Below are 25,438 nucleotides of genomic sequence, written 5' to 3'. Positions count from 1 at the left end.
TCAATTAGCATTCGTTATAATTTGTTTGCTTATGCGATATTATGCGCTAACAGACGTCATGTGTTTATTTACGAAAGTTTATGACGTATTGCATTCTTGAGATACTGCTAACTATGGTAAATATTTTCATACTATATGTAGTATGTATATTTTGGAAACTATACTTATTTTATGGCAAAGGGTTATTATGTTTTCAAAAAGATTTTTACAAAGCTTTATTTTCAGGCCTACTCACCCTTGTTTTTTGCCCCTCCAGGTTTTAGTGGCTGAGCTTTCGTGTTGACGAGGATTCTTGGCAAATCTTGGTATAAATGGTTACCTTCGATGGTACGATTATCATCCTACATTACTGTACTTTACTTATGTTCTGACATCACGTGTGAAATGGGTTTATTCCCGCTCACAATGCACTCTTATATTTAGGCACTTTTAGGTTTAAGTTTATACACATTTTTCACATCACTACACTTTATGGCTTCGTCACCTTCCAGGTCGGCCAACACAGCTTGATTCGGAGTCCTAGTGGACATTTCGGGTCAGGGTGTGTCAGTTTGGTATCAAACCATAAGTTTAGGAAGTATTGCGTTCATCACACACATGATGTAAGCATTGTCGGCTCTTGAGCCTAATTTACGAATCTTGCCACCTCGTCGAGCACGAAAAATGTGTTAAGTTTTTCTAAGTTTTGAGTGACTTAAACGACTTATCGACATTCTAAAATATCGTTTTGGTGAACGCCTCTAGATTTAAACAAAGAACCTCTCTGCCAAGGAAAAATCCTGAATAGAGACAAGTTGATGACCCTAAAGCAGCGCTAATGTATCAATAGTTTTGTATCACTAGAGACTTACCACTCAATCCTACCATTATTCTCACTCCATCATTACCAAACCTTTTGAGATTTGAAATAAAAAACGGTTTTGATTCCTTGGCAGTATCCATTAGAATACCACATATTAGAATTTCTACGAAATTTGCTTTCGTCGAGATTCCACAAATGTTTTGAGCGACAACTTGGTGCTAAAGTGGTAGCACTCGACAGAAGAACATTTAGGGGAACAACCACTTTTGGCTCTCAATAACATTAATCTTCTCAAACGCACTAGTTATAATTCTAGATCTTTTGAAGGAAGATCGAATCTTTTAGACACATTCTAAAGTAAGTGATTAGCAATTTATTTTCCGGCCTTAGGGCGTCTCAACCAATACTAGTTCCCATAATTCATTTGATGTTGTACTCGTCATTTCGATGAGTATAGGCATGATAGTACGAGTTGTTATACCTACAGTTAGTAGAAATCCCCGTTTAGCAAGTATTTTCCCTAGAATAAAAAAAACCAACTCATAGGATCATTTCCTTACCAATCATCCGAAACTAATCACATTAACAGGCTTTAATCTGTAGTCAGCCTATTGTGGCGCTACTAATTGATGATACTGTCCGATATCCAGGAATTGTCAACCAGTGTTCAGGCGGTATGATTTCTGATACCGAACACATGTATTAGTATCTGGGAGTGATACCTTTATGTCAGAACCCCGGTTTGCAATTTCAGGGTAACGAATAATATCAAAAATATCAAAAGTATCATATATGCATTAATTAGTGATGCGACTGATAAACTGATTAACAGTGACTACCTGAGCCAAAGAAAATAAATCTTGGAAACATAGGAGTAAGCCTTGTAGAAGGATTGTAAACTCGCACTGGTGTTAACCATTTTTACCCATTTAAGTAACTAGAACCTTCTCGACCAATCATCTTTCTAATCACCTCCATAGACAAACATTATAAGTGAGCACAAGTTGAATTTCCACTGTAAGAGCGAATTGAGTATAGAGAAAGCTGTGAAGACCTATTATCACGTGGCACATTGAAAGGAAGTAGTATGGTACGTATCAAGGACGTACATCTCTAGCGTCATTTCTCATAATTCTACTTGGGGTCTCACTAAATGGTGAAGTGAAGTACACCATCGACCTATTTTCTAATACAACACCTATTCTCCTTGCATCTTACCGAGCGACTCCTGCATCTTTGAGATGACTTAGTTACAAAGGCTTACCGATTAGGAATTCACCCAACTAAATAGCTTCTCTTGGGAACCTCAAACTCATCCATGAAGGCGAAAGGCCGACCCTTAGGATCGTATCTAGATTTTAGTGACTCAATCAGGTGATGACAAAAAACCGTTAGCCCTACTTTGAGTTGACGGTCTCTTCAACCAACTTTTGGAACCTGAGTTTTCTTACATAACTTAATAAATTTGTAGTAGCCTTGTCCACAACCTTCTTACCTACTCCAGCAACGAAATATATTCTCTATATACCGGTAGACAACTTTATACCAAATTCCTCAAATGTTACCTTTGTTTAGATTGATACTTTTCTTGGGAGACGTAATCTCGGTAAACAATAATCTTTTCTTTTTCCCAAAAGATTGTAGCAGAAGGAAGTTGGAATATTTCACAAAGTGTTGTGAAATGAGAGACATTCTTATTCTTGTCGATTCTATCGACAATTTGTTATAGTGTTTTTCTTCGCATATAAATCGAGGAAAGTTAGTTTAGTTGTGATGTTGATTATGAATAAAGGTTCTGACAACTGAACTGTTGTCTCACCTCACCTTTGTTTTATACCTTTCGATGACATTGATCATTTTGGAAATCCACGATGACGTTTTTCCCTGGATGTTTCGACTGTGCATAGGCAACATGACGGAGTATCACTTATATTATCCAACGGTTAGAACCGTTCGAAATGAACCATCATATACATGACCTAAAATCAATAGTTATCCTCTTCCTTAGGAAACCGTATGACACTTCTCTATGGAGAAACATGTCCAAAATCTTCACCAACCTCATAAACTTCTCAAATATACTTTCTTTTGGAAATAGCTAAATTTCTGACAGCGACGATGGAAAAACTAAACTAATGTCTACGATCGCACTATCGTGTATTACCCCGATCGTGCAAACGTAATTACTGTTACATCAACAAAAGACATATCTACCCTTGAACATCTTTAGCCTTTCTTATCCTATTCCAATTAGAGTTCACGAGCATCGATTTGACGTTATTTCTTAATCATCAAGGAATCGTTCGAGTGGTTATGACCACTTCCTATATCCAAATGGAGATGAGGGAATATCACCATAAGCTTTATGTATGAGGCATCTTGTACATGTGGAGATTATGATGATGTTTTGGTGTTTATCGACCGACTTGACAAGTCTACTCACTTTTCGTTGGTCCAGAGTGACCACATTTCAGACCACTCGGTAAAATTCTTCTTTCTTGAATTTATTAGATTTTCTAATGTTTCGATCCGCACCTATTCTGATTGTGATTCTATATTCACCCCTTGTGTTAGAAGGCATTCCAGTCAACCTTGGGTACATGCCTACCCTACTGAACTTTGTATTGTTTCTAAAGCAGACATACTGTCTAGGAGAATCGTTCGAAGCTTAAATTTTAGTGTTATCATTAATTCCTCAATCACCCAACGAATGTTCTGCTGAACGAATCTTGACCATTGGTGATTGATTATCCGAAAGCTACCGTTGTAGCGAGATGTCATGCATTCACTCCAGTTACTTTGTTTTTGCTAAATCCAAGGGAAATTCAATATGAAACCACTCGTTAAGGCATTGTTAACTACATTGTTCGATTTCATGGTATGCATGTCACTGTTGTACCTCATCGTGATATGTGTTTCACTTCCAAGCCTAAGGAAGTCTTCTTGAAGGCTATGAGTACAAAGTTGTTATCCAGTACCACATTTCATCCTTAGACTAATGGTTAGTCTTAATGAACTACTCAGACCTTAGTGTACATATTGCGTTTATTCGTTCTACAATCTTAGTTTGTTTAACACTGACACCTATCTCTGTTAGAGTTATGTGTAACTACGGTTAGAATTTTCAATTTTGGGTATGGCATTGTTTGAAACGTTGTATGGAGACTTTATGCACAATACATGTTTGACAGGTGAGTATTGCGAACAAGTAGTTGAATGATCGAGATTACGATATAGAAAATTTTATAATATTGATGATGTTGCCCGATAGGGTAGTACGTGAGCACGATCGAGACTTTGATAAGACATTGTATGTGTATTTCCCAATAGGGGGCATAATGGTAATATTGGACCCTCAGGAATTTGGTACTTGCTTATCGAGACAACAGTGAGTCGTCGGTATTGTGGGCCGCAGACCGTAATACCAATAACTTATTCGTTGAGTTCGTTAAGCAAGTGGACATGTAAGTCCTTTTACGTTTGCACTTTTAGTTATTTTTTTATTGTTTTGGCTTGACCTAAGGATACTACACACTTACCTTCGGAGTATGTGACGCAATGAGTGCGTAGGTGAAAAATATTCTATTTTCATTTTTAATTTCAGTACAATTACTTTAAATTTACATTATTATATATGTATTTTGACGGGATATTATTATACATATATAAATATTTTTGATTTTATGTTTTTATAAAAGCAGTATGTTATAGTATTGTACTAAAGGAGAATAAAAGTTTGAGTTTGGAGGCATGAAAGAGGAATCATTGCAATCTGACCGCGACAGTATGACATTCTATTTTATGCAATCGCTCTAGCTTGATTCCTTCCTTATATATACTTTCTTCCTACCTTTTGGAATATATTATGTATAGCAAATGATTTCAAATTTCGGCGACAATTTCTTTTAAGATGGGTAGATTGTGACAACCCGTCCCTAATTTTATAAATTTTAAAGTGTGAATTGACGAAAATGCCCTTAGAGGTGAGGGCATTGACTTTCATTGACCATCTTTTCATGACGCTTATGGGCTATTAATTTACATATTCTTGAAGTACTTGACGGCATGAACACATAGGCTTGAGCATAATCGAAATTGGAGTTATGATGAAGGTTTTACTGACTACGAATCCGAAAAATACTTTTTGTAAATATTACTATTGTATATTTTATTTATTTATTCAAATTTATATTATTATATATTTATTTTATTATTAGATTTTTAAAGCTTGTGGGGCCTATATTGACTCCCAACCTCTCCCGTATGTTCTTTTCCCCACAATTCCGAGAGATTTTTCAGTGTGACCGTCACACAAGATGGTACACCACGTGTTCTTATATAAATGATGAGTTATGTGTGTTAAAAGGTTAATAACTTAAAAATTAAAATTTTCCACCACTTGCATAAAAACAAGTGGTGTACCATCCATGTTCCTGTCACAACTAAAAATTTCTCCACAATCCGGAACCTCTCTCTCTTCACTCCTTTCCCTTTTATCTCTCATCTCTCTCACCTAACTCTCTCTAACTTCCTCATCTTTGTCAGCTTTCCCCCTCATCACCATATTCATCTCTGAAAACAGAGAGGCCAAAAGATCAGGAGCAATCTCACCACCCTTCCAGACCACCACCTCTACTTATATTTTCCCTTTTTTATTCCTTATTTTCTTTCTTTGAAACACTCTCATCTCACTTCATTTCCTTCTCTGTAAACACAGAGAACTAGCGGTCATAAACCACTTGCCATCAAACTCACCATCCTGAAAAGATTTACAGATCCTCAAACCTAGAAAGCCATATTCATGGATGTCTAACTCAACCCAGCCATGGGACACAAAACTGCACTATTGCATCGTCATTATTCAAGGGATTTTCCAGCGAGTTTCGCCTTTTTTGACATAGGTAAGCCACGAGACTCTCTCTAACCTTCATTTTAGATCGATCAGAACCTAGTTACGACCCATCTCAGGCGTTTTGGTGAAGGTTTATAACGAAACTGACACGGGGGAAGAAATTCCCCAGATTTTTAGCAAGACCCCGTCACCATTTGGCCACTTTTAGATCATCTTTCTAGCCAACGCCGACAATAACTCGGCCTCACTTTGTATGGTTTTATTCCCTACATTCCTAACTTCAAAATGGCTTTTGAATCATTAATTTTAGTGGTGAATTGAGCTAGATATTAGCTCTAAAAGTTGGCCCAAAAACAAGGCCGAACCTGTGCTTCGCGAAAAAGGCGAGTACGTTCGTACTCGCAGGCGCGTAGACGCATGAGGGTGGTCGGCGCGTGTGGCGCATAGCTGCATGTGCAGCCGCTTTTGGCGGCCTGTGCGGCGGTGCATGGAGGAACCCGAGGTCCTTCCTTAGGTTTCTCGACGTAATGAACCCGAATCCGCTGTCCATTTTCCGAAATTCAATCATTTTAAAATAGTTCATTTATTTGCCGTACTTTGTACAAAAATGCGTTTATACATTAGTACGTTAAGTATTTACATAAATGGTTTCGTTTCTAGGCGAAACGAATTGCAAGGACTCTTGATACTACGAGGCGAGTTCAACTCGACAACATGAATTGTGAGTGGGTCTTTTTTTTTATATATACATATATTTCTTTAGTTTCCATCTATACATCTAGTAATGAATTATCTATGTGATTGCCATAATTAAATTAACGTTCATAAGAAATGCCTCATTGTTGGGAAAGTATGAAATAATCCTATGGGATGCTTAGGTAAGCTTACAATTAGGGGATGCCTTAATTATATTTATGTTCATGAATAATATAATCTTGACTGGAGTTATCGAATCACTGTGGCATGACTACATGTATGTTATTTGCTCATCGTTTGCTGCACTAGTGTCAGTACTCGCCCGGGCCAGGGCCAAACTTTTACGTGTATATGCACATCGCACTGTACACTCACTTTGGATGCATTGTAGGTGCCAGTCCTGTCCTAGATTGCTATACGTAAGTAGGACTCATATGTGTTGCGCATAGTGCCTGTCTTCACATGATTGTAGTACAAGAGCATATGTCATTGTTACACCCAGTCTTGTTCATGTCAGAATATCTCTACATGAATTTGTGTGTCAGCATGTGTCGATTTGCATTCGTTATGATATGTTTTCTTATGCGAGATTATGCACTTACGGACGTCCTGCATTTATTTACGAAAGTTTATGATGTATTGCATTCTTGAGATACTGCTGACTTTGGTAAGTATTTTCATACTATATGTAGTATGTATATTTTGGAAACTATACTTGTTTTATGGCGAGGGATTATTATGTTTTCAAAAAGGTTTTCACAAAGCTTTATTTTCAAGCCCACATACTCTTGTTTTTCGCCCCTCCAGGTTTTAGTGGCTGAACTTTCGTGTCGACGAGGATTCTTAGCAAATCTTGGTATAGATGGTTACCTTCAATGGTACGATTCTCATCCTACTTTACTGTACTTTACTTATGCTCTGATATTACGTGTGAAATGGGTTTATTCTCGCTCACATCGCACTCTTGTATTTAGGCACTTTTAGGTTTAAGTTTATACACATTTTCCACATCACTACACTTTATGGCTTCATCACCTTCCAGGTGTCGGCAAACACAGCTCGATTCGAAGTCCAAGTCGACATTCCGGGCCGGGGTGTGTCATAAACGATCATGTAACCATCATTTAAGCGTAGAGGATGCAATTACGAGCATTTATATATGCTTTCACATTTTTCATACTTATACATTAATATTAATTTTATTTATTTTGAAGTGCCCTCTGTGTGTTCTTCGAGTTCAGTCGTGCAAGACCTAGACAATTACAAAACAATCCAAAGTTGTTTTAAATATTACTACCACTAATATATTGTGAGGCAAAGCATAATCGGTAATTAATTTCGTTGCATACCTGTGTTTGGACGTGGACAATTCTACTTACCACTGGTGTGTCTTTAATATTGACTTAGCTTCTCTTTTGTACTTGTTTTCGACGCTCATTTCCTTTTAACTTGAATTGGATCTTTAAGCACATCAATTTGAGAACTCCTACCTCCCTCTTCGTTTTCTTTTTCTCTTTTCGACCACAGTTATCACTAACCAAAGAGTCCAGCTTTATATCGAAGAATTTCAACGGTCCTCCACTGTCCATCAAGAATGAAAAATGCTAACTAGCCACTTGTGGTAATAATCATTGATTCACTTTTTGATATCTACTTAAGAGGGAATAGAATAATTTATCTAGAAATTAATTTGGTAAATCCAAATTAAAAAGTACCCATAAAAGCAGCAAATTTAGGGGAAATGGATTATGCATAATGCTGCCACCAGGAGTTCCACATTCCTCAACATACTATTGTGGAAGGATAGGCTCTTTGCATGATGACTTTATTATTATTATTATTATTATTATTATTATTCTTTTAATATAGAAAGTCTTACCGTGTTTTAGTAATGGATTGATTTCTTCTTTTATATATTTTCGGTACAACATAAGATGACAGATAATTTTTACTTCTCAAGTCGAATAACACGTCAAAATATATTCGATGATCCCAAACTATTCAACGGATTTCGAACTCAAATTGAAGATTTCAAACATTTGATTAGGGGTCAGGCAAATTTTAAATGGAGATCGGCATCAGGGTAAGCCATTACGCAATGCAATGGGATGACGTCAGCAAACCATGTGGAAAGTTCAGAAAGAAATGGAATATTTAGAAGACCCGCTTTTGACTTACGATTTCGCTCATCCGGTACGTCATCCCAGCCAAACTCCATATACATATAAATAGCACCCAGCCCCTCCCCAAATCTAGCAATTCCCACTCTCTCCCTCTCAGTCGTTCTACTGGCCAAAGCTCAGATACAAATTAATCAAGGGAAAAATGGTGATGTCTGCAGAAAGAGAACATCCCAAGAAAGCCTTTGGTTGGGCTGCCAGGGATTCATCTGGCATTTTCTCTCCCTTCAAATTCTCAAGAAGGTCAATATTAATCCAAACTTCCTCATCAAATTCTTGTTTAATCAATGCTTTTATATGTTCTCTAAAAATTGCATTCTTTTGGTTGCAGAGAAACGGGCGAGAAAGATGTGATGTTCAAAGTGTTATACTGTGGGATATGTCATTCGGACCTTCACATGGCCAAGAACGACTGGGGAATTTCTACCTATCCATTGGTTCCCGGGTACATACTAAACTTTCATTTTAAATGCTACAAGTACTGATGTCAAATAGTACATTGTAGAATGAACACATGTAAGTATCTGAATTTGGATTTGGTATCCAAAACTAATGGAATGTGAACTGGACAATGCAGACATGAAATTGTTGGTGTAGTGACAGATGTAGGGAGCAAAGTACAAAAATTCAATGTCGGAGACAAGGTAGGTGTTGGAAGCATGGTGGGATCATGTACATCTTGTGAAAATTGTACCAACAATCTTGAAAATTACTGCCCCGAATGGATAATCACTTTTGGTGCCAAGTACTACGACGGAACCCCCACATATGGAGGTTACTCTGACATCATGGTCGCCAATGAGCACTTTGTAGTCCGTATCCCAGAAACCCTTCCCCTTGATGGAGCGGCTCCTCTCCTATGTGCGGGGATTACAACTTACAGCCCTTTGAGATATTTCGGACTTGACAAACCCGGTATGCATGTGGGTGTGGTGGGTTTAGGCGGTCTAGGCCATGTGGCTGTCAAGTTTGCTAAGGCTATGGGGGTTAAGGTGACTGTCATCAGTACCTCCCCTAATAAGAAGGATGAAGCAATTGAACATCTCTGTGCTGATTCGTTTTTGGTCAGCCACGATGAAGATCAAATGCAGGTAAGATGATTATTAATTTAAACAAGTTTGTGTAGTGATTCAAGTTGATTTGAAGTGTGTAGGGGTGACTGACCGTTTTCTTGTTTTTATTTTTATTTTTTGTGTGGATTTTTTAGGCTGCCATGGGCACATTGGATGGTATCATTGACACGGTTTCTGCAGTCCACCCTCTATTGCCTTTGATTGGTTTGTTGAAGTCTCACGGAAAGCTAGTGATGGTTGGAGCACAAGAGAAGCCTCTTGAGCTTCCAGTTTTTCCTTTGCTCGTGGGTAAGCATGCATAAAAAATAATGCATCGACATGTTTACTTTTGTTTCCTGTATACAACTATATATTTCCACTGCGGGATGTAGGATTTGTGGTATGAAGTGTATACTTTTTAAACTGTATAATGTCTTGGGCGGCAACTTCTTTACAAGAGTGCATTTTGCAATTGCAGGAAGGAAGATAGTAGCTGGGAGTGGCATTGGGGGCATGAAGGAGACGCAAGAGATGATTGATTTCGCAGCCAAGCACAGCATAACAGCTGATATTGAGGTTATCCCAATGGATTATGTGAACATTGCCATGGAGCGCCTTCTTAAAGGAGATGTCAGATATCGATTTGTCATCGATATTGGAAACACATTGAAGTCTACCTTGTAGATTTTTCATCGATGCATGGTAGAACTGATGCCCCTTGGGAGATCGAATGGAAATTGAGTTCGCATTCAAGCTGTAGCTTTTTCGGGTTTTTTCCCCTTTCTTTACTGAAGAATGGTTCTGGTTTTCTTATGTTGCGGAATGTATTGATGTATTTTGAATTAATGAATAAACAAGATTATGATCTTTGCAAACGGTCAGTCACCAGGAAGCAAAATGGAGCTCGTGTTGGTGACTATTGTAGTGATCTCACTTAGATTCTTCAAGAACTTGATCAACCAAGTCCTAGACGTACTCCTAGCAAACAACAGACTTAAGTGTCTTCGAGTTTATATTTTCCTTGCGGGTTTAGGACTTAATTCAAGTGATCCGTTCCGTTTGTTTGACACAAGTGAGTAAAATGAGAATTAATATATTCAGTGCCACCATCATTTTTTTTTTTTGGATTTTCAACGACACAATTTGTTTGCTATGGCACCATATTGATTCGTAAGTATGACTTTTGGCGGCTCACGTGATATAACCTTAAGAAATTCTTTCAACCACTACTCAAAGCTCTTGGTCTTTTCCGTTTTTTCAGGAATCCACAACCCAATATCGTTGTTTGATTGATTATTCACTCCTAACAAAGGAGCAAACATCAACCCCTACACATTGGTGTTGGATGCAGTGTCAAACACAATCACATCACCAAAATGGTCATAACCACGTCTTGACTTAGCATCCGCCTAAAAGAAATTGTCAAGTATTCCACATTCGTCAATCTCCATCTTGAAATAGTATGACTCGATTTTATCTTTCTCGTCCTCAAAATGCTGCCAAGCAACATAACAAAATAAACCCCACCTTGCCAACAGAAGAGTCGCCAGGCCTAGACGAGGACATCCATTCAAAGACAACCGCTGCAAAGGCACCCGTCAAAATGGAATGAATCAGACCCCGACCAGGCACTGGGACTTCTATGGGGCGGGTGGGCGACATGGGAGGCCGTCTCTGGAGAGAATGTTGATCAAAGAAGATGGGTGTTTTAGCAAATACTAATACATCCATTGAACTAAGTAGACACAAACTTGTAAAACAAGACCTGTTGAAACATTGATCAGAGAAATAAACAATTCCAAAATTCTAATTCTTGCGACTGCTTCGCTAAAACAAAACATTTTGTAGAAACACAAGGAGCTATTTGCCATCATGGTTGATGGCTGACTCTTAGAGTTGAGTTTACAAGCTGAAATTTTTTTATCAGTGACATCTCAAAAGAGGAATATAAGTTGGGTGTTAAAAATCAAGAGCCCCAGTTTTGGAGGAGACAGAACAACTACCCGAAGTGCCATACGAACTCCCACTTGAATCATCGATTGGGGCTTGGTTTAGACATTCTAAAACCATAAACCTCCGCCTTTTCAACTTCATTGAGTACGTTGTTGCCTCAAGGATCACAGGAACCTGCTGACACAGTAGAAACCATGAATAATAATCAAACTAAATCACATAAGCAAAAGCAACAGAACAGGAAAGGAAGTTGATTTCCAAATCAGTTATTCCCTTTGAACCCCTTCTATTCTAGTTTTAACCTCGAGTTTTCATAACATCTTAAATCCAACATAGATTGGCTACTCTAAGTGAAACAATGTGACTGCAAGATGAAGAAAAAGCCATGATACGGGGATAAAAGGTTGCTTCGTAGTGGTAACAAGGAGTGGGCTACAACAGCGAGGCACAACGCCAGACGGTGGTGTTGTAAGAGGGGAGTGCAAAGGCCCCCTATAATATGGGCGTGCGTGCGTTTAATCTAAGTTAACTGGAAGAGCTATAGTACCAAAGCAATTCTAAGGATGACTGGGTGGTGGGTCATGCAGGTGCATGTTTACAAATTCATGGCAAGTGCATAAATGCTATTCATTTTTGCAACAAAAAAAAAAAAAAAAAAAGGAGAGACAGAAATTGATTCATACAGTTTTAGATCTTGGTAGAAGTATAGTCTTGCAGTACCTGTGTATTATTCTGTGCTACTTTGTGCACATTGAGAAGCCCTACCATGTCCTGGTAACCAGTAAGGAGCTTTTCCAATTCCTTGTCCTCGTCTGAATGGATGATTCATGTGGATTATTATTGGAGAAATATTTGACAGTGCAAAAACAAGTGTGAACGCAGATATTAACCTGGAATTGCTTTGACCGATAGCAAGGTGTCTGCCATGTGCTGCCATCTTATAGAGAAGGATGGCAAAAGAAGACTAGGTGGAAATGTCACAACAGCAACTGCATTTGAAGATCTGACCATGGCTCTTAGAGATCTAAGAAAGGAAAGCATGTCCCATTCCTGCAATGCGACATTACTACGCTCAACTTAAGTAGTATATTCATCATGCTTCCAGCATAAAATTCCAAAGACTTTGATATAACAAGGAAATGTCGTTATCTATCATATTATTCTAATAAAAGTTTTCAAAAAGGAGAAGGCATACAAACTCCTAACAACAAAACTGCAGGGCAAAGGAACCAAGAAGCGGGTGTAAATCAGAGGCCCAATGCAATTAAAACGGTAAGAGCAAATAGCAGCGCCACAAACCATGTCGGTATATTCACACTGTGGAGCACAGAATGATTGAATTGCAATACGACCAACAGAAGAAATGCTGCCATCACGTCTGCATATTCAGCCAAAAGAAGGGAGAAAATGTTAAGATCAAGTATAAAAACAAATTGAATAAAATATAAACACATACAACCATGACCATCCGAAAAGCCTTACAGATGGCATCATTACAAGCCAATTAGCAAGGTTTTAATGAGAACTCTTAAGGACTCGTATTAAAAAAATTATACAAGTAGCCTTTAAAAATAAATAAGAAACTAATGAATCACAAAATCAGGTTGCGAACTCATGTGCTTTTAAGATAAGAGAGGTCATAACTTATAAACATAGTCGGTAACTAAATAAAGGTATGCAATAATTTCTTTACTTGTATAAGCTACCAAAATCAGCCACCAAAGCCATTTATATTTAAAGAATTTATATCAGACACAAGGTGGCTGCATATGTTTTATCCTCCCCACCCAAACCATCGAACCAAATTACACATGCACAAGCACACAAAAAAGAACGTAGACTCACTAAATATTTGTGTCCACTATGAACAAAGCTAGTTTGACATTGTGAGAAACCAACTTATATGCATTTAATTTCACCAAGCTATAAGTAACCTTTAGGCAGGAAAGCATAAGAGTACAGTACTCCACCTTGAAAATTGAGATAAAAAGGTTGCACAACGGTCATGAAGGGTAATCAGATTTGGAGAATCCTGAATGCTAACGCAATCTATACGCTTGCCGCTTAAAAATTGCCTTTCCAAGGGCTTCCGCAAGTCAAACTCATTGCAGAACTCATGTTTTCCATCTGGACAACAACATAACAAACTGCTCTTGAAATCTAAACCAGCCATGAGCCAACAAGACATATTTTGTACTAGATAAAATAAGAACAAACTTGCAACCTCTATCAAAACTCTGTTGATTTTCACCAAAATACTTCTTATATTGCCAAGCTATCCTCAACCCTTTCTCCTGAAATTTTAGAAGAATATAGGAGAATTAATTTCTTAATGTTCACCCAACAAACCAAACTATTGAACAAATACGTGTACAGAAGAGCTGAAGAAGAGAACAACCTCATCAGGATCTCGATGACTAGACTTGTCATCTTTGGGTACTGCTGGGCTAGGCAAAGTACCAAGAAATTGCCGGGGTTCCTTGGATGGGCTTGCATAGAGAAGGGGTTGGTTGTGGACGAGTCCTTGAGACATAAAACTCCTAAGCAAAAGCATATGATGGGGTGCTTCTGCATCTTCCATCACCATAACCAGGCTTCCTAGAGAAAACCCACCACCTAAAATCTCTACAGACCAAAGACAGCAGTATAAAAAATTTCTAAATAAGATTATACTAATACAAAAAGAAATAATATCCTACCTAATCACTCCATCTCAGTTTAACAAATTCCAATTTGATGTTATAGATAGAAGATTACTGTCAAGGTCTGGTATCCCGGATGAAATAAACATTGTGCCATTGGGACCATGCTTTAGTCCAGGGATTTGGTGTGAGTTTGCAGCCAGAAAGTTCCGAGAGAAGCTACTTGTCCGTGTCTTGGTTGCAGACATGGCTGCAGAAACACTATCTACTGCTCTCAATTAACAGCTCCCAAATATCAGGAGATGAGGATTGTAGCCTGTCCTGATTACCTGCAGCTAAGATTTGCAGGAAGCAAAAATTTTCAGAAATGTTGTCAGATGTATAATAAACGTCACTGAATGACATAAGTAACAGCTACATGAACATAGAGTTTCGTGTTGAATCTTTACAAGAGGACTTACAACCACATAGAGACCATTCTCATCAAGAAAGTTGGAACTCTGATATTTGATAACTCAGAGCATTAACCCAGGTACTACAATGGGATTCCATCCAAAGGTCTTACATTCCACCTATAGGCTAATACTAAAAGTTTATGGACTCATTTGATGTTTAGGATTGGGTTGGCTCGGACAATCCACTAGATTCAATGAATGCTGAAGAGAAATATGGATGTCAAATTGCATATTTTGTCCAAGACTCCAAATGAAGGTACAAGATGGAGAAGCCATGATGAAAACTTGTCCCTCTCAATCCTACCATTTTTGTGAGGATTAGGAGAATAGTTTTCTTAATGACGTCTCCATCTTCTTCGTTCATTTGGACAAAACATGCAAGTTGGAATCCAAAATTTCATTCTGACATTCACTGAATTTTGTGGCTTGTGCAAGCCAAGCCAATCCTCAAACAAGGCCTATAAGAAAAGCTCAGATTTCATCTCTTCAGGTATTGCTCTAATGCTAAAGCTATCAGGGATTCTGTGTCTAGTGCTACAACCACGTAGAGAGACCATTTTTTCAACAAGAACAACCACCAGCCAACCGCATAAGTAAAAACCAAAGGGACATAGAGTACCATGTCAAACCCTACCGACAAAAGGGCATACAACCACCCCGAGACCCTTTTCGAGAAGAATGCTGGAGTTCTAGTATTTCTACTTCTAGTATAACTTAGAGCATTACAATTTGATTCCAACCTAAAGGGTTTAACAAAAGGAATCCCTATTTCCAGAATAAGGTACGCCTAATCTATCAAGTTCCTTCTATCAAACAGTTGGTGTGCATCGCAATCTAAACCCAGACTCGGATACACATACACCCAGAGACACAGATATACATACATATATATATGGATAGCTATCTGTGGTAAATTAAACTTCAGGAGTCTCACCCGGCTTTCTGTTCTTGGGGACTTCAATTCGACGTCCACTCCGATCAGTTGGTTGATGCCTTCGCTTTGCTTTCGCTTCTCGCTCTCGAAACAGAAGTCAGCAAAACCCCACGGTGTTGAACTGCGCATCGTCCCTGTGGGATATTACTGACTTTTGAGACCGTTCAAGAAGCCCAACATTGTATCAGCCCATGTACTCCGGCCCTTTCGTATTCCCTACTTTTTCTTATTTATTTATTGTTATTCAAGTTTTTGATAAAAATTAATTTTTAATTCAAGTGGCTTCGTAAGAGTAACTCCAGCGTTGCAAAGGCCCCTTAGGGCAACTTACTATTGAATCTCCCCAGTGAACAGTAACTGCCTTTAATGAACAGTAACTGTCTTTTGCATCTTCACCCCTAAACTGAATAGTCATGACAATAGGCAATAAAATAATACAAAATAATTTTATTTGTAATTTCGAGTAAGATTTTTAATCGTTCTCGTTGCGCCACATGTCATTATCCGAAAAGACAATTTTTAGTGATAAATTTCGATAAGATTTTTATCCAATGTCGTCATGTCACATGTTACCTTTTCAGAATCGTTAAGGATAGATTTTCGATAAGATTTTTAACTAATCACGTCGCGCCACGTGTCACAATTTGTTTACAATCTTTGATAATATATTTCGATCAGGTTTTTAACTAATGACAGCATGCCACATGACATTATCTAACCTAATTCTTTCTTTTTCCTCCATATAACCCACCATCCATCCTAAGAAATCACACACCAAAATCAAAATCTCTATCACTATTCATAGTTTCTGCTTTTTTCTTACAATGTCTTCTTCAAGGATGTTGTGGGAAATCGATGAGCAAGAGAAATAATTGTTTAAGCAAGGGGAAGAAATGTTCAATCTCCAGGTGGGTGAAAATAATATGGAAGAGGATGAGGATAAGAAGCGTAGAAGGAGAGATGATGAAGCAAGAAGCCAAATAGCCTCACATTCCCGTCGAGTAATCCAAGTTGTTGCTCAGATCTCCAGGCCCAGCCGTTCCGCAAACATTGATAGAAGCAGGCAACGACGAAGTATGAATCTCTTGGATGATTATTTTGTTCGTAACAATGCATTCCCTGATACGTACTTTAGACGTCGTTTTAGAATGGAACGACATTTGTTCAACAAAATCATAATTGTTGTTTGCAACCATGATTTTTACTTTGTGCAAAAGAATAATGTTTTTGGTGTTATGGGTCTTCTTCCTGAGCAAAAAATTATTGTTGTCTTGTGGATGCTTACATATGGAGCATCTACAAACCAAGTGGATGAGATAGCGAGGATGGGGAAATCAACCATTCTTGAGTCCTTGATGAGGTTTTGCTCCACAATCGAATCTATCTACACAACACAGTACCTCTGGATACCTACTGAGATGGACTTGCAAAGGCTTCTGAAGAAGGGCGAGATGCGAGGTTTTCTTAGGATGATTGGAAGCATCGACTGTATGCATTGGACCTGGAAAAACTGTTCAAGTGCATGGCAAGAAGCTTATGGGGACATAAAATGAGCAAAAAGTATCATTTTGGTGGCGGTGGCATCATTTGATACATGGATTTGACATGTTTTTTTTCAGTGTTCCGGGAGCTCAAAATGACCTCAATGTTCTTGCTCAATCCAGTGTTCAACAATGTCCTGCAAGGAAAGGTACCAAGAGTCACGTACTGGGTCAATGAACATAAGTACCACGGGCCATACTACCTAGCAGATGACATTTACCCAAGGTGGTCATCGTTTGTCAAAACAGTGCCACGTCCACGAAGTGTAAAGGAAAAGCACTTTGCAAGTTGTCAAGAGGAGTGTAAGAACGATGTGGAGCGTTGTTTTGGTATCCTCTAAGCTTGTTGGGCGATTGTCAGGGGTTTTGCCAGAATGTTTGATTTAGAGTTGCTTTGATCCATTATGATGACGTGCATCATTCTTCACAACATGATTGTGGAAGATGAGTACGATTATGATGCCGTTGATGAATATGATGAGCCAGACACATTGAACAATTCCAGAACACAAATATATTGTGCTAATGATGCCACCGAATAACCCGTGCAACATGAGCCATTACAAAGGGATGAACATTACAATGAAATGCTCATTCAACGATATACTGCACTTCATGACCCATATATGCATAATGCCCGGCAAATTGACAGTGGACGTTTCCGACACTTCTTCTGTGTCGGTTTCATGAACATGCGAGGCATGATCGGGCGTAGAGTGTAAAGGGGTGCTGTTCATGACAACTTCTGGATCGACAAGCACAACTCTGAATTTTGGACAATCTTTAACAATATTCCAACATTCCCACGAGGTGAATGATTTGTTTTTGTTTTTGGTTTTAGCATTATACCAAGATTGTGCTTGAAGTGTCTACACAATGCGAGAGAAGAAATAATTATAATCAAAGTAGCTAATGTAAATTTGGGTATAGTATAAACAAATAAATAATATATTGTTACCTGATCTACTAAATTTTCCCCATTTTGAAGATTACTACTAGCTTGTGCCAATGCATCTCTCAAAAAACTAAACGATTGGCTGAGTATTCTCTAACGACTGGACATTTATTCTTTGGTTTTTTTCCACCAATTTTCTCAAGAAAATTGGTATGAATAAGACTCCACATTTCTCGCCACTGCATCTCATTACCCATAATTGGATCATGAGTAACTTTAACCCAACTAGAACACAAAGTAACATCTTTAATAAGCGTCCAATTCGTACATGCATCATTAGTCATTTTGTTGGAAACCAATTGGATTGAAACTTTGAGAGAAAGATTGGAATGTGGTTGAAAGTATTTGAGAAAATATGAAATTGTGGTGTAAGGTAGAAGATAATGAAAAGGTATTTATAGAAAAGTAAATTTTTTTTTTTTAATTTTTTAAATTTTTTTTGGATTTTTTATTAATTTTTTAGTAACTTAATTAATTTCTGCCATTGGATTTGAAAACAAAATTCAAATCCAACCCTCTAGATTGTGCCACGTGGCACAATAGTAACATTTCTGAATTTTATTTTTTAATTTTTAAAGGTGAATAACGTGGACCGTTGATCTGAAATTCAACGGCTGCTATTGTGCCACGTCATCTAGTCGTTGGGGGGATGTTTGAATTTTTTTTTACCATTGGAAATCCAAAGGTCCAAAAAATTTATCCATTGAAATCTAACCGACGACGTCGCGCCACGTGCCCCACCAACAGTAAGATTTTAGAACTCTGCGCTGCGGGCCCCACCAACCGAAAAGCTGTCGGTGACGCGCCCCCACACACCTGACACAAATTTTTTATTATCGTGGCTGACGTCAGCCATGCATCACCTGGCCCTTAGGCTCTCGAGCTATGGATTCGCGCTTAGCATGTCCAACGGAACTCTCCCGAGCCCAATCGCCCGCATGGGTTGGAGCAAGGGATGGAGGCTATTAGGTGTTTTGGGTCGCCTGTCCACCGAGCTAAAGCCTCTAGTGGAGTTGCTCTAAGAGTCCATTTTTGGTCACCCCCTTCTGACCCAAAGTAACCTTACCCCCACTTCAACAATTGCACCATGTGTCTAAAACAGCAACCATAATTATTCTATACTCTAATTATTTCTATGACGTACAAGGCAAAATCCTAGTAGCTGTTCTCCCCCCTTCTCTCTCTCGCGCAAGCCCAGTTCCATCACCTCGCCATCGACAATGGCAACCCACTGTTATTGCTGTTCTCTCATTTTGTTGTCTTTTTCTAGTAGTGATGCCCATGGCCTTTTCTTTTGGTGTCTCTGGTCGTTGGTTTCAAAGGTCTTGGCTTGTTTTCCCAGCGTTCATCGCTGTTTGCCGGCATTCTTTGCCATTTTGGCTTCTTCTCTTCTAATCCCAATCCTGCGGGCCTCTTTTTTCAACCCTAAACACTCATACTCTTCCATCTTCTTCATTTACTCCCCCTTACATGCCTTTCCTTCCACAGCCTTTGCTCAAAACTTGGAGCGGCTCACCTATTTTGGCCATCAAATCTAAACCTTCCCTTCACAGCTCCGCCCCCGACTGGCATGCCGAAAAATCAGGGTCAAGCGTGCTGCGGCTTAGTCCAAAGCGAGGGTATTTTAGATGCCCCTTTAGCCCCAATCCCTTTCCATTTGTTTCGTTTTTTATTCTCCTTTCTGGGGCTTGTGTTAGGGGTTCAAAAATGGTGATTCTTTTCTGGTGTGGCGGTTTTGGTGGCAAAATTTGGTTAAGGAGTTCTCTTTGTTGTGGGTTGGAAATTTTTGTGATGTGATGCCTTCATCGAATTCAATGCCGAGTTGATTTTCTTCGGACTGCTACCCTTATGGTTGCTGGCAGGGTGGTTGTCTCGACAGCTGTGAAGGATTTATGAATGTGCAGGATAGGATTTAGGGTTTTTTTTTTTTTTTTTTTGATATTTTGCCCTTTTGTTGTTTGGGGCTTTGGCGATCCCCAATTGTATTGGGCTTATTTTTTTTTATTTTTTTCTTGGCAAACGTATTAGGCTTATTTGTTGTACTTGGTTTTGTGTCATTGTCTTTCAATGAAAATGTTTGGTTTTTAACAAAAAAAAGTTAAATAAAAAAACACTTAAAGTTTGTACTTTCTATAATATATCCTTGTTAAATATTTGATTGAATTCTTAGATATATAATTTTTCCTCTTCCTCCTCCATCGGCTATACCATCAACAACTCAACCATATAAGAAACAAAACAAAAAAACCAAAAAGAACTGCAGCTTCGCAAAATTCAAAGAAACAGCAGCGCATCATCAAAGTTACAGAATTTTCTCACTAGGAAAAACGTATTATATGTTGTTCGCATCAGGAATTTCCGTCGGGGATGTTTCCTGGCCGACGAGCACACAGCTCCTCTAGAGGTTGGCGCCGGTTGAGGGCTTCTGTCGGGCTTCTGCTTCACTGTCGGGCGTTGTCGGGCAAGTCTCGTCGGGCAAGTCTTGTCGGGCAAGACTCTTCGGGCAAGGCTCGTCGGGCAAGGCTGAAAGAGAAGGACAACGTTAACTTTGAGAAGTGCCTTTGTGGGGCCTTAAGGACAACGTTAACTTTGAGAAGTGCCTTTGTGGGGCCTTAGGTGTAGGCCTTGAGGCTCACAATCAAGGTTAACATTTAGGTGCTCAGGCGTGCCACTGCCATCTTTAGCATGGCAGATGTAAAATGGATGTCGCGTTTTAGTTGTATATATGTATGTATCCAAGAAACCGTGTTAGTTATAACAGGTGCCTTTGTGGGGCCTTAGGTGTAGGCCTTGAGGCTTCCCGTCAATAACTAAACCAGTGCTTGAACACATCACATTTGTTCTCGTGATTGCCGGAGTTTTCTAACTATTATACTTCTGATTACCCGAGTCCAAGGAGTAGAATGAACCCAAATAGGTGCCTTTGTGGGGCCTTAGGTGTAGGCCTTGAGGCTTCCCATCAGAGTTCATTCTTATACGTAGACTCTTTAGATCGCAGAACGGAATGAATCCAAATGGATGCCTTTGTGGGGCCTTAGGTGTAGGCCTTGAGGCTTTCCATCAGAATCCATTCCATGCTCAAGCGTTCTATGGTAATCATAATATAATAGAAATAAAACTAGAGGGTAGGTCGATTACTTGCGCCCCAAGTAACTTCGGACTTCTCGTTTATCAAGGACTGTCGTGGATGGGTTAAGTCCACATAAGGTTCTTTTTTATGCCTTGAGGCCAATGACTTTTAACTGATCAGATTTACATGCCCGAGGGCTTAGGACTTGGATCTAGTTTGAACACTGACGATATATTCAAATCGGATTCAAGTACTGAGAAAGCCTTTTAATAGTCATATTGCTAGAAATAACTTGCATATAACTGGAAGTATACAACATATTGAAAAGATAAAAACAAGACAAAGAAGGTCGGGCAAGGTTAAACCTTATCAAGTAAGGTTGCTCGTCTTGTAGGTTCCTATCTTTGTAGTTTTGTCAAAGGTCTGAAAGCTTAGAGGGATAGAGAGAGAGAGATTACAAAAGATGAATCGATACTACAGCAAGGTTGAACAAGGTAGCAGAGCTATTACAAAGGTTTGAAGGGAGGGTTATCCCGCGAAGGATGAAGGCTTGTCCCAAGAGGGATGAAGGCTGACTACAGCTTTGTTTTGAAGGCAAATCTGGCTTTGAGCAGAGTTTGTGCTTGCATTTGTTTGTTTGATTGAGTGTCCTTATTCCTGATTTTTCTTTCTTCTTATATAGATAACTCGGCTTGGCCTTCTGTAGCAGCAGCCTTGCCCGAATGCGGTTTGAGGGTGATGACTCATCAGATTTTTTACATGTACTGCCATCATAAAGTACTTTATGGGCTGTGTAGCTGATCAGTCTATACCACTTGGCCCTTGGGTAGGTAAGCAAGTGGTCTTCATGAGCTGCACCAAGTCAGAAAAGGCCCTTTCTGCCTTCTGGGCTTTGACTGGGCTTCGGCTGTCTTCCCTTTCGGGCCTCCTTTTGGGCCAACTCCTTTCTTGAGCCCAAAGTTAACTTTTAATCCAAACATATGTCATATACTAATCAGCAAAAGAGTCGTCCAATTGATTTGGTCAACTTGTGGTCTTTATTCTTTGGCTTGAGGAAGGGTGAATAGGAGAACAAAATCAGAAATGTCCACCGACCTGAATCAGCCGTCACTGCTAACTCACAAATTCGGAAGCATGTATATTTTCGTTCACTGTTGCATTTCTTGCATGTCACCCAACCACACAGTATAAATACGTTCGCAAACCCCCAACAAAGACACACCACAAAACTCTAACGCAGCTAAACTGAACAAACTCTTCGTGATTTCAATACTTTTCGATCACTCGATCTCCCTTGACATTAGCTCTCAAATACAGAGATACACAATATCTTAAACATAATGTCTCAAGAAATATCAGTTGCAGAAGAGCAAGCAGTGAAAGCCTATGGATGGGCTGCTAGAGATTCCACACAAGTTCTCTCTCCGTTCCACTTCACCAGGAGGTACTCGATTATCTACATTGGTGATCAAATTTTGTTCACCAACTAATATCATAGTTTTTCATCTTTACTGTTCATTTATGACGATGTGTACTGGCATATCATTTGGTGACAAGTTTGACAACTCTAGTATTATTGATGCATAAGATATACAACTTTCATTAGTAGTAACGAATTTTCTTCATGTGTGTTTCTTTTTACATTGTAGAACTGCTGGTAATAATGACATCAACATCAAGATACTATATTGTGGAATTTGCCACTCGGACCTTCACTTTGCTAAGGACGAAGTTGGAATGACCAGTACTTTTTCTTTTTGTTATTAATATTTACATCATAATTTTTTGTAGGCATGAGATTGTAGGCGAAGCGACAAAGGTTGGGTGCAATGTCACAAAGTTCAAAGTAGGAGACATGGCTGGAGTTGGGTGCATGGTGGGTTCATGTCGCTCATGTGACAACTGCACACAGGACTCGGAAAATTACTGCCCCAAAATGGTGTGGATGTACAACAATCCTAACAAAGACCGACCAAGAACATTTGGTGGATACTCCAACAAGTTAGTAGTTGATGAACACTTTGCGGTCCAAATCCCAGAAAACTTGTCGTTGCAAGGTACTGCTCCCATGCTCTGTGCCAGGATCACAGTGTACGGCCCGATGAGATACATTGGACTCATAGAGCCTGGTAAGCACTTGGGGGTTGTAGGGCTTGGTGGCCTTGGTCATATATATGGCCGTGAAGTTTGCAAAAGCTGTAGGAGCAAAGGTGACTGTAATAAGTACTTCTCCGAATAAGAAGAAGGAAGCCATGGAACAGCTTGGTGTGGATGAATTTCTGATTAGTCATGACCAGGAGCAATTGAAGGTTATATATAACATTTGACATTTTGCATTTAACCAGCAGAATCCACTTCCTTTTTTTGGGTTAATTGAATATTTGATAACAAAGTCCAAATAAGGCGGTGTTTATTACATACATGCGATTACATGAAATTAGGCTGCCATGGATACAATGGACGGTACCATCGATACAGTTTCGGTTCCTCACCCTCTCTTGTCATTGATTCAGTTGTTGAAGACCAATGGAAAACTAATTCTGCTGGGTGCTCCAGTTCAACCTCCTGAACTTTCCAGTTTTCCCCTTAAAATTGGGTAAGTTCATTTTATTTTCCCCCATGCTAGTTTTGCTAACAATTTTTCTTCTAATTTATCCAAACTCCATATCAATATTTACATATCTAAGAGAAAAATTATCTGATGAATCTCTGATAGGGAGGAAGCTTATTGCTGGTAGTGCGACTGGGGGAATGAAAGAAACACAAGAGATGATAGATTTTGCCGCAAAGCATAATATCACAGCGGACGTCGAAGTTATTCCGATGGATTACGTCAACACCGCACTTGAAAGAGTTGCCAAGGCTGATTTTAAGTACCGCTTTGTCATTGATGTGGCAAACACTTTGAATTCTCCATATTGAACAATCAACAGATTGGAGTTCTTTGCACCTCCGCAGCCCACCATTTGGAAATAGACCACCAAGTTATGTAGAATTGGAAATAAGGATTAATTGTAGGGAGTTTTAACGAAAAACCCGCGGTACTATTCACTTTAACAAAAAACCACATTTTTACACTAAAAAGTCAAACATGGTACTATTTACTTTACCCTTTATTTTATCCTTATCGTTAAAACTCAAAGTTTTCAAGTCATTTTCTTTAGTTTTTCTTTAATTTTATGAACATTGCTAGAGTGTTTTGATCTTAAGTTCATACTTCACAGATGAATGTATTTTTAAGTGTTTGAGTGAAAGTATTGGAATGATTTCTGTTTGGTTTCACGCTGGAAAATTCACGATATGAGCCGAACTAAACTAAGTATCACTCTACTTAAGCTTTACTTGTGTAATTTATTTATTTATTTTAGTAAAAATATGACTTTAACCCTTGAAACTCAATTTTTCTCTCTAAAATCCGACATTTTTTTAGTCAAACAAGACTCAGTGACTAGACTCCTCATAAGATTTTCAACCTATATTTGTAGTTTGATGATTCCTTACCAAGGAATCTCTAGTTTGGACTTGTTTCTTCCTCTCCTTTCTCCCTAGTTCACTTGTTACTCCTATTTTTGTTTGAGGATGCTAGACTCTAAACTTGCAGTATATGTCTTCTTCCATAAGCATAGCTTTCCCGGGTCAGCTTTTTGCAAGTGCTACTTTTAGTAGTGTGCATCATGGCTTTCGCTCGTTAAACTTCTACGTAAGATGGGAAGGGAAAGTCAGCATTAAATGCCTGTTTTGATGGGCTTTCATGTGAACTTAGAGCTGGAATCTAGTTTAGTTATAACTGAACTAGTTAGCTTGCTAAGGAAAGAGGTAAACTACGCTAATTCTCTCTCAATACCTACCTATGTGGACTTCAAAGGTTATGGGCTAAGATCTTGGGGCCGCCAAGTAACCCAAAGTCTTCCGTAACCTTGATTCCACACAAGCCCGATGAATTTCCGTAACCAACCTCACCACAATTGACTTGACAAGCTTCGAGAATGTGACTTGGGCTTATTTTAGCGTGACAAATAGGCATGGCCTGACTTATAAATATCCGGTCTAGTTATCATAGCATGTCATACTTGTAAATATATTTCTTCCCCAATCTCACACCTTTGCATGTATTTGGACTCAAATATAGGTTTGCATGACAATTGGGCTTTGAGACTTGTTTGGGCTTGCTCATTACATTTTTGGGCCCCAACATGAGTAATGTCCTAAGCAAGGTTAGAGCAGGGACAATTGCATTCCATAGTCACTTAGTCCTTAAATGTTCCTAACTATTTGGAAAAGCTTAAACATATGGATGCTTACCACA

General features: G+C 38.9%; 3 protein-coding genes and 1 pseudogene across 4 annotated transcripts; 3 read left to right on the top strand and 1 right to left on the bottom strand.

The window, feature by feature from the left end:
- Positions 1–8,568: 8,568 nt before the first annotated feature.
- On the top strand, positions 8,569–10,457 carry LOC103415151 (probable mannitol dehydrogenase). The gene is made up of 5 exons (XM_008353504.4): positions 8,569–8,773; positions 8,862–8,975; positions 9,108–9,621; positions 9,738–9,891; positions 10,061–10,457. The coding sequence occupies exons 1-5, from the start codon at positions 8,676–8,678 to the stop codon at positions 10,264–10,266; spliced, it is 1,086 nt and encodes a 361-aa protein (XP_008351726.2). The 5' UTR covers positions 8,569–8,675; the 3' UTR covers positions 10,267–10,457.
- Positions 10,458–11,333: 876 nt separating this feature from the next.
- LOC103446550 (elongator complex protein 4) lies at positions 11,334–15,854 on the bottom strand. 2 transcript variants are annotated; one of them, XM_008385773.4, is made up of 9 exons: positions 15,567–15,854; positions 14,293–14,506; positions 13,934–14,160; positions 13,760–13,829; positions 13,506–13,662; positions 12,835–12,913; positions 12,426–12,585; positions 12,256–12,347; positions 11,334–11,709 (listed from the first exon to the last, which is right to left on the bottom strand). In XM_008385773.4, exons 2-9 carry the CDS (start codon positions 14,423–14,425, stop codon positions 11,542–11,544), a joined length of 1,086 nt encoding a protein of 361 aa, XP_008383995.2. In that variant the 5' UTR covers positions 14,426–14,506; positions 15,567–15,854; the 3' UTR covers positions 11,334–11,541. The 2 variants fall into 2 exon arrangements, with proteins under 2 accessions (XP_008383995.2, XP_008383933.2); XM_008385711.4 differs by having other exon boundaries at positions 14,293–14,512; positions 15,567–15,766.
- A 635-nt stretch (positions 15,855–16,489) lies between these two features.
- On the top strand, positions 16,490–17,119 carry LOC139197117 (uncharacterized). Its single transcript, XM_070823794.1, has one exon. It carries the CDS (start codon positions 16,490–16,492, stop codon positions 17,117–17,119), a length of 630 nt encoding a protein of 209 aa, XP_070679895.1.
- Positions 17,120–22,472: 5,353 nt separating this feature from the next.
- Positions 22,473–24,076, top strand: LOC103446462 (probable mannitol dehydrogenase; annotated as a pseudogene).
- The last annotated feature ends 1,362 nt before the right edge of the window (positions 24,077–25,438 follow it).

The sequence above is a fragment of the Malus domestica genome, chromosome 01, assembly GCF_042453785.1.
Source record: "Malus domestica chromosome 01, GDT2T_hap1".
NCBI classification, from domain to species: Eukaryota; Viridiplantae; Streptophyta; class Magnoliopsida; order Rosales; family Rosaceae; genus Malus; species Malus domestica.
The sequence above is the reverse complement of the archived record's forward strand: the minus strand, read 5'-3'. Positions and strand labels throughout refer to the sequence as shown.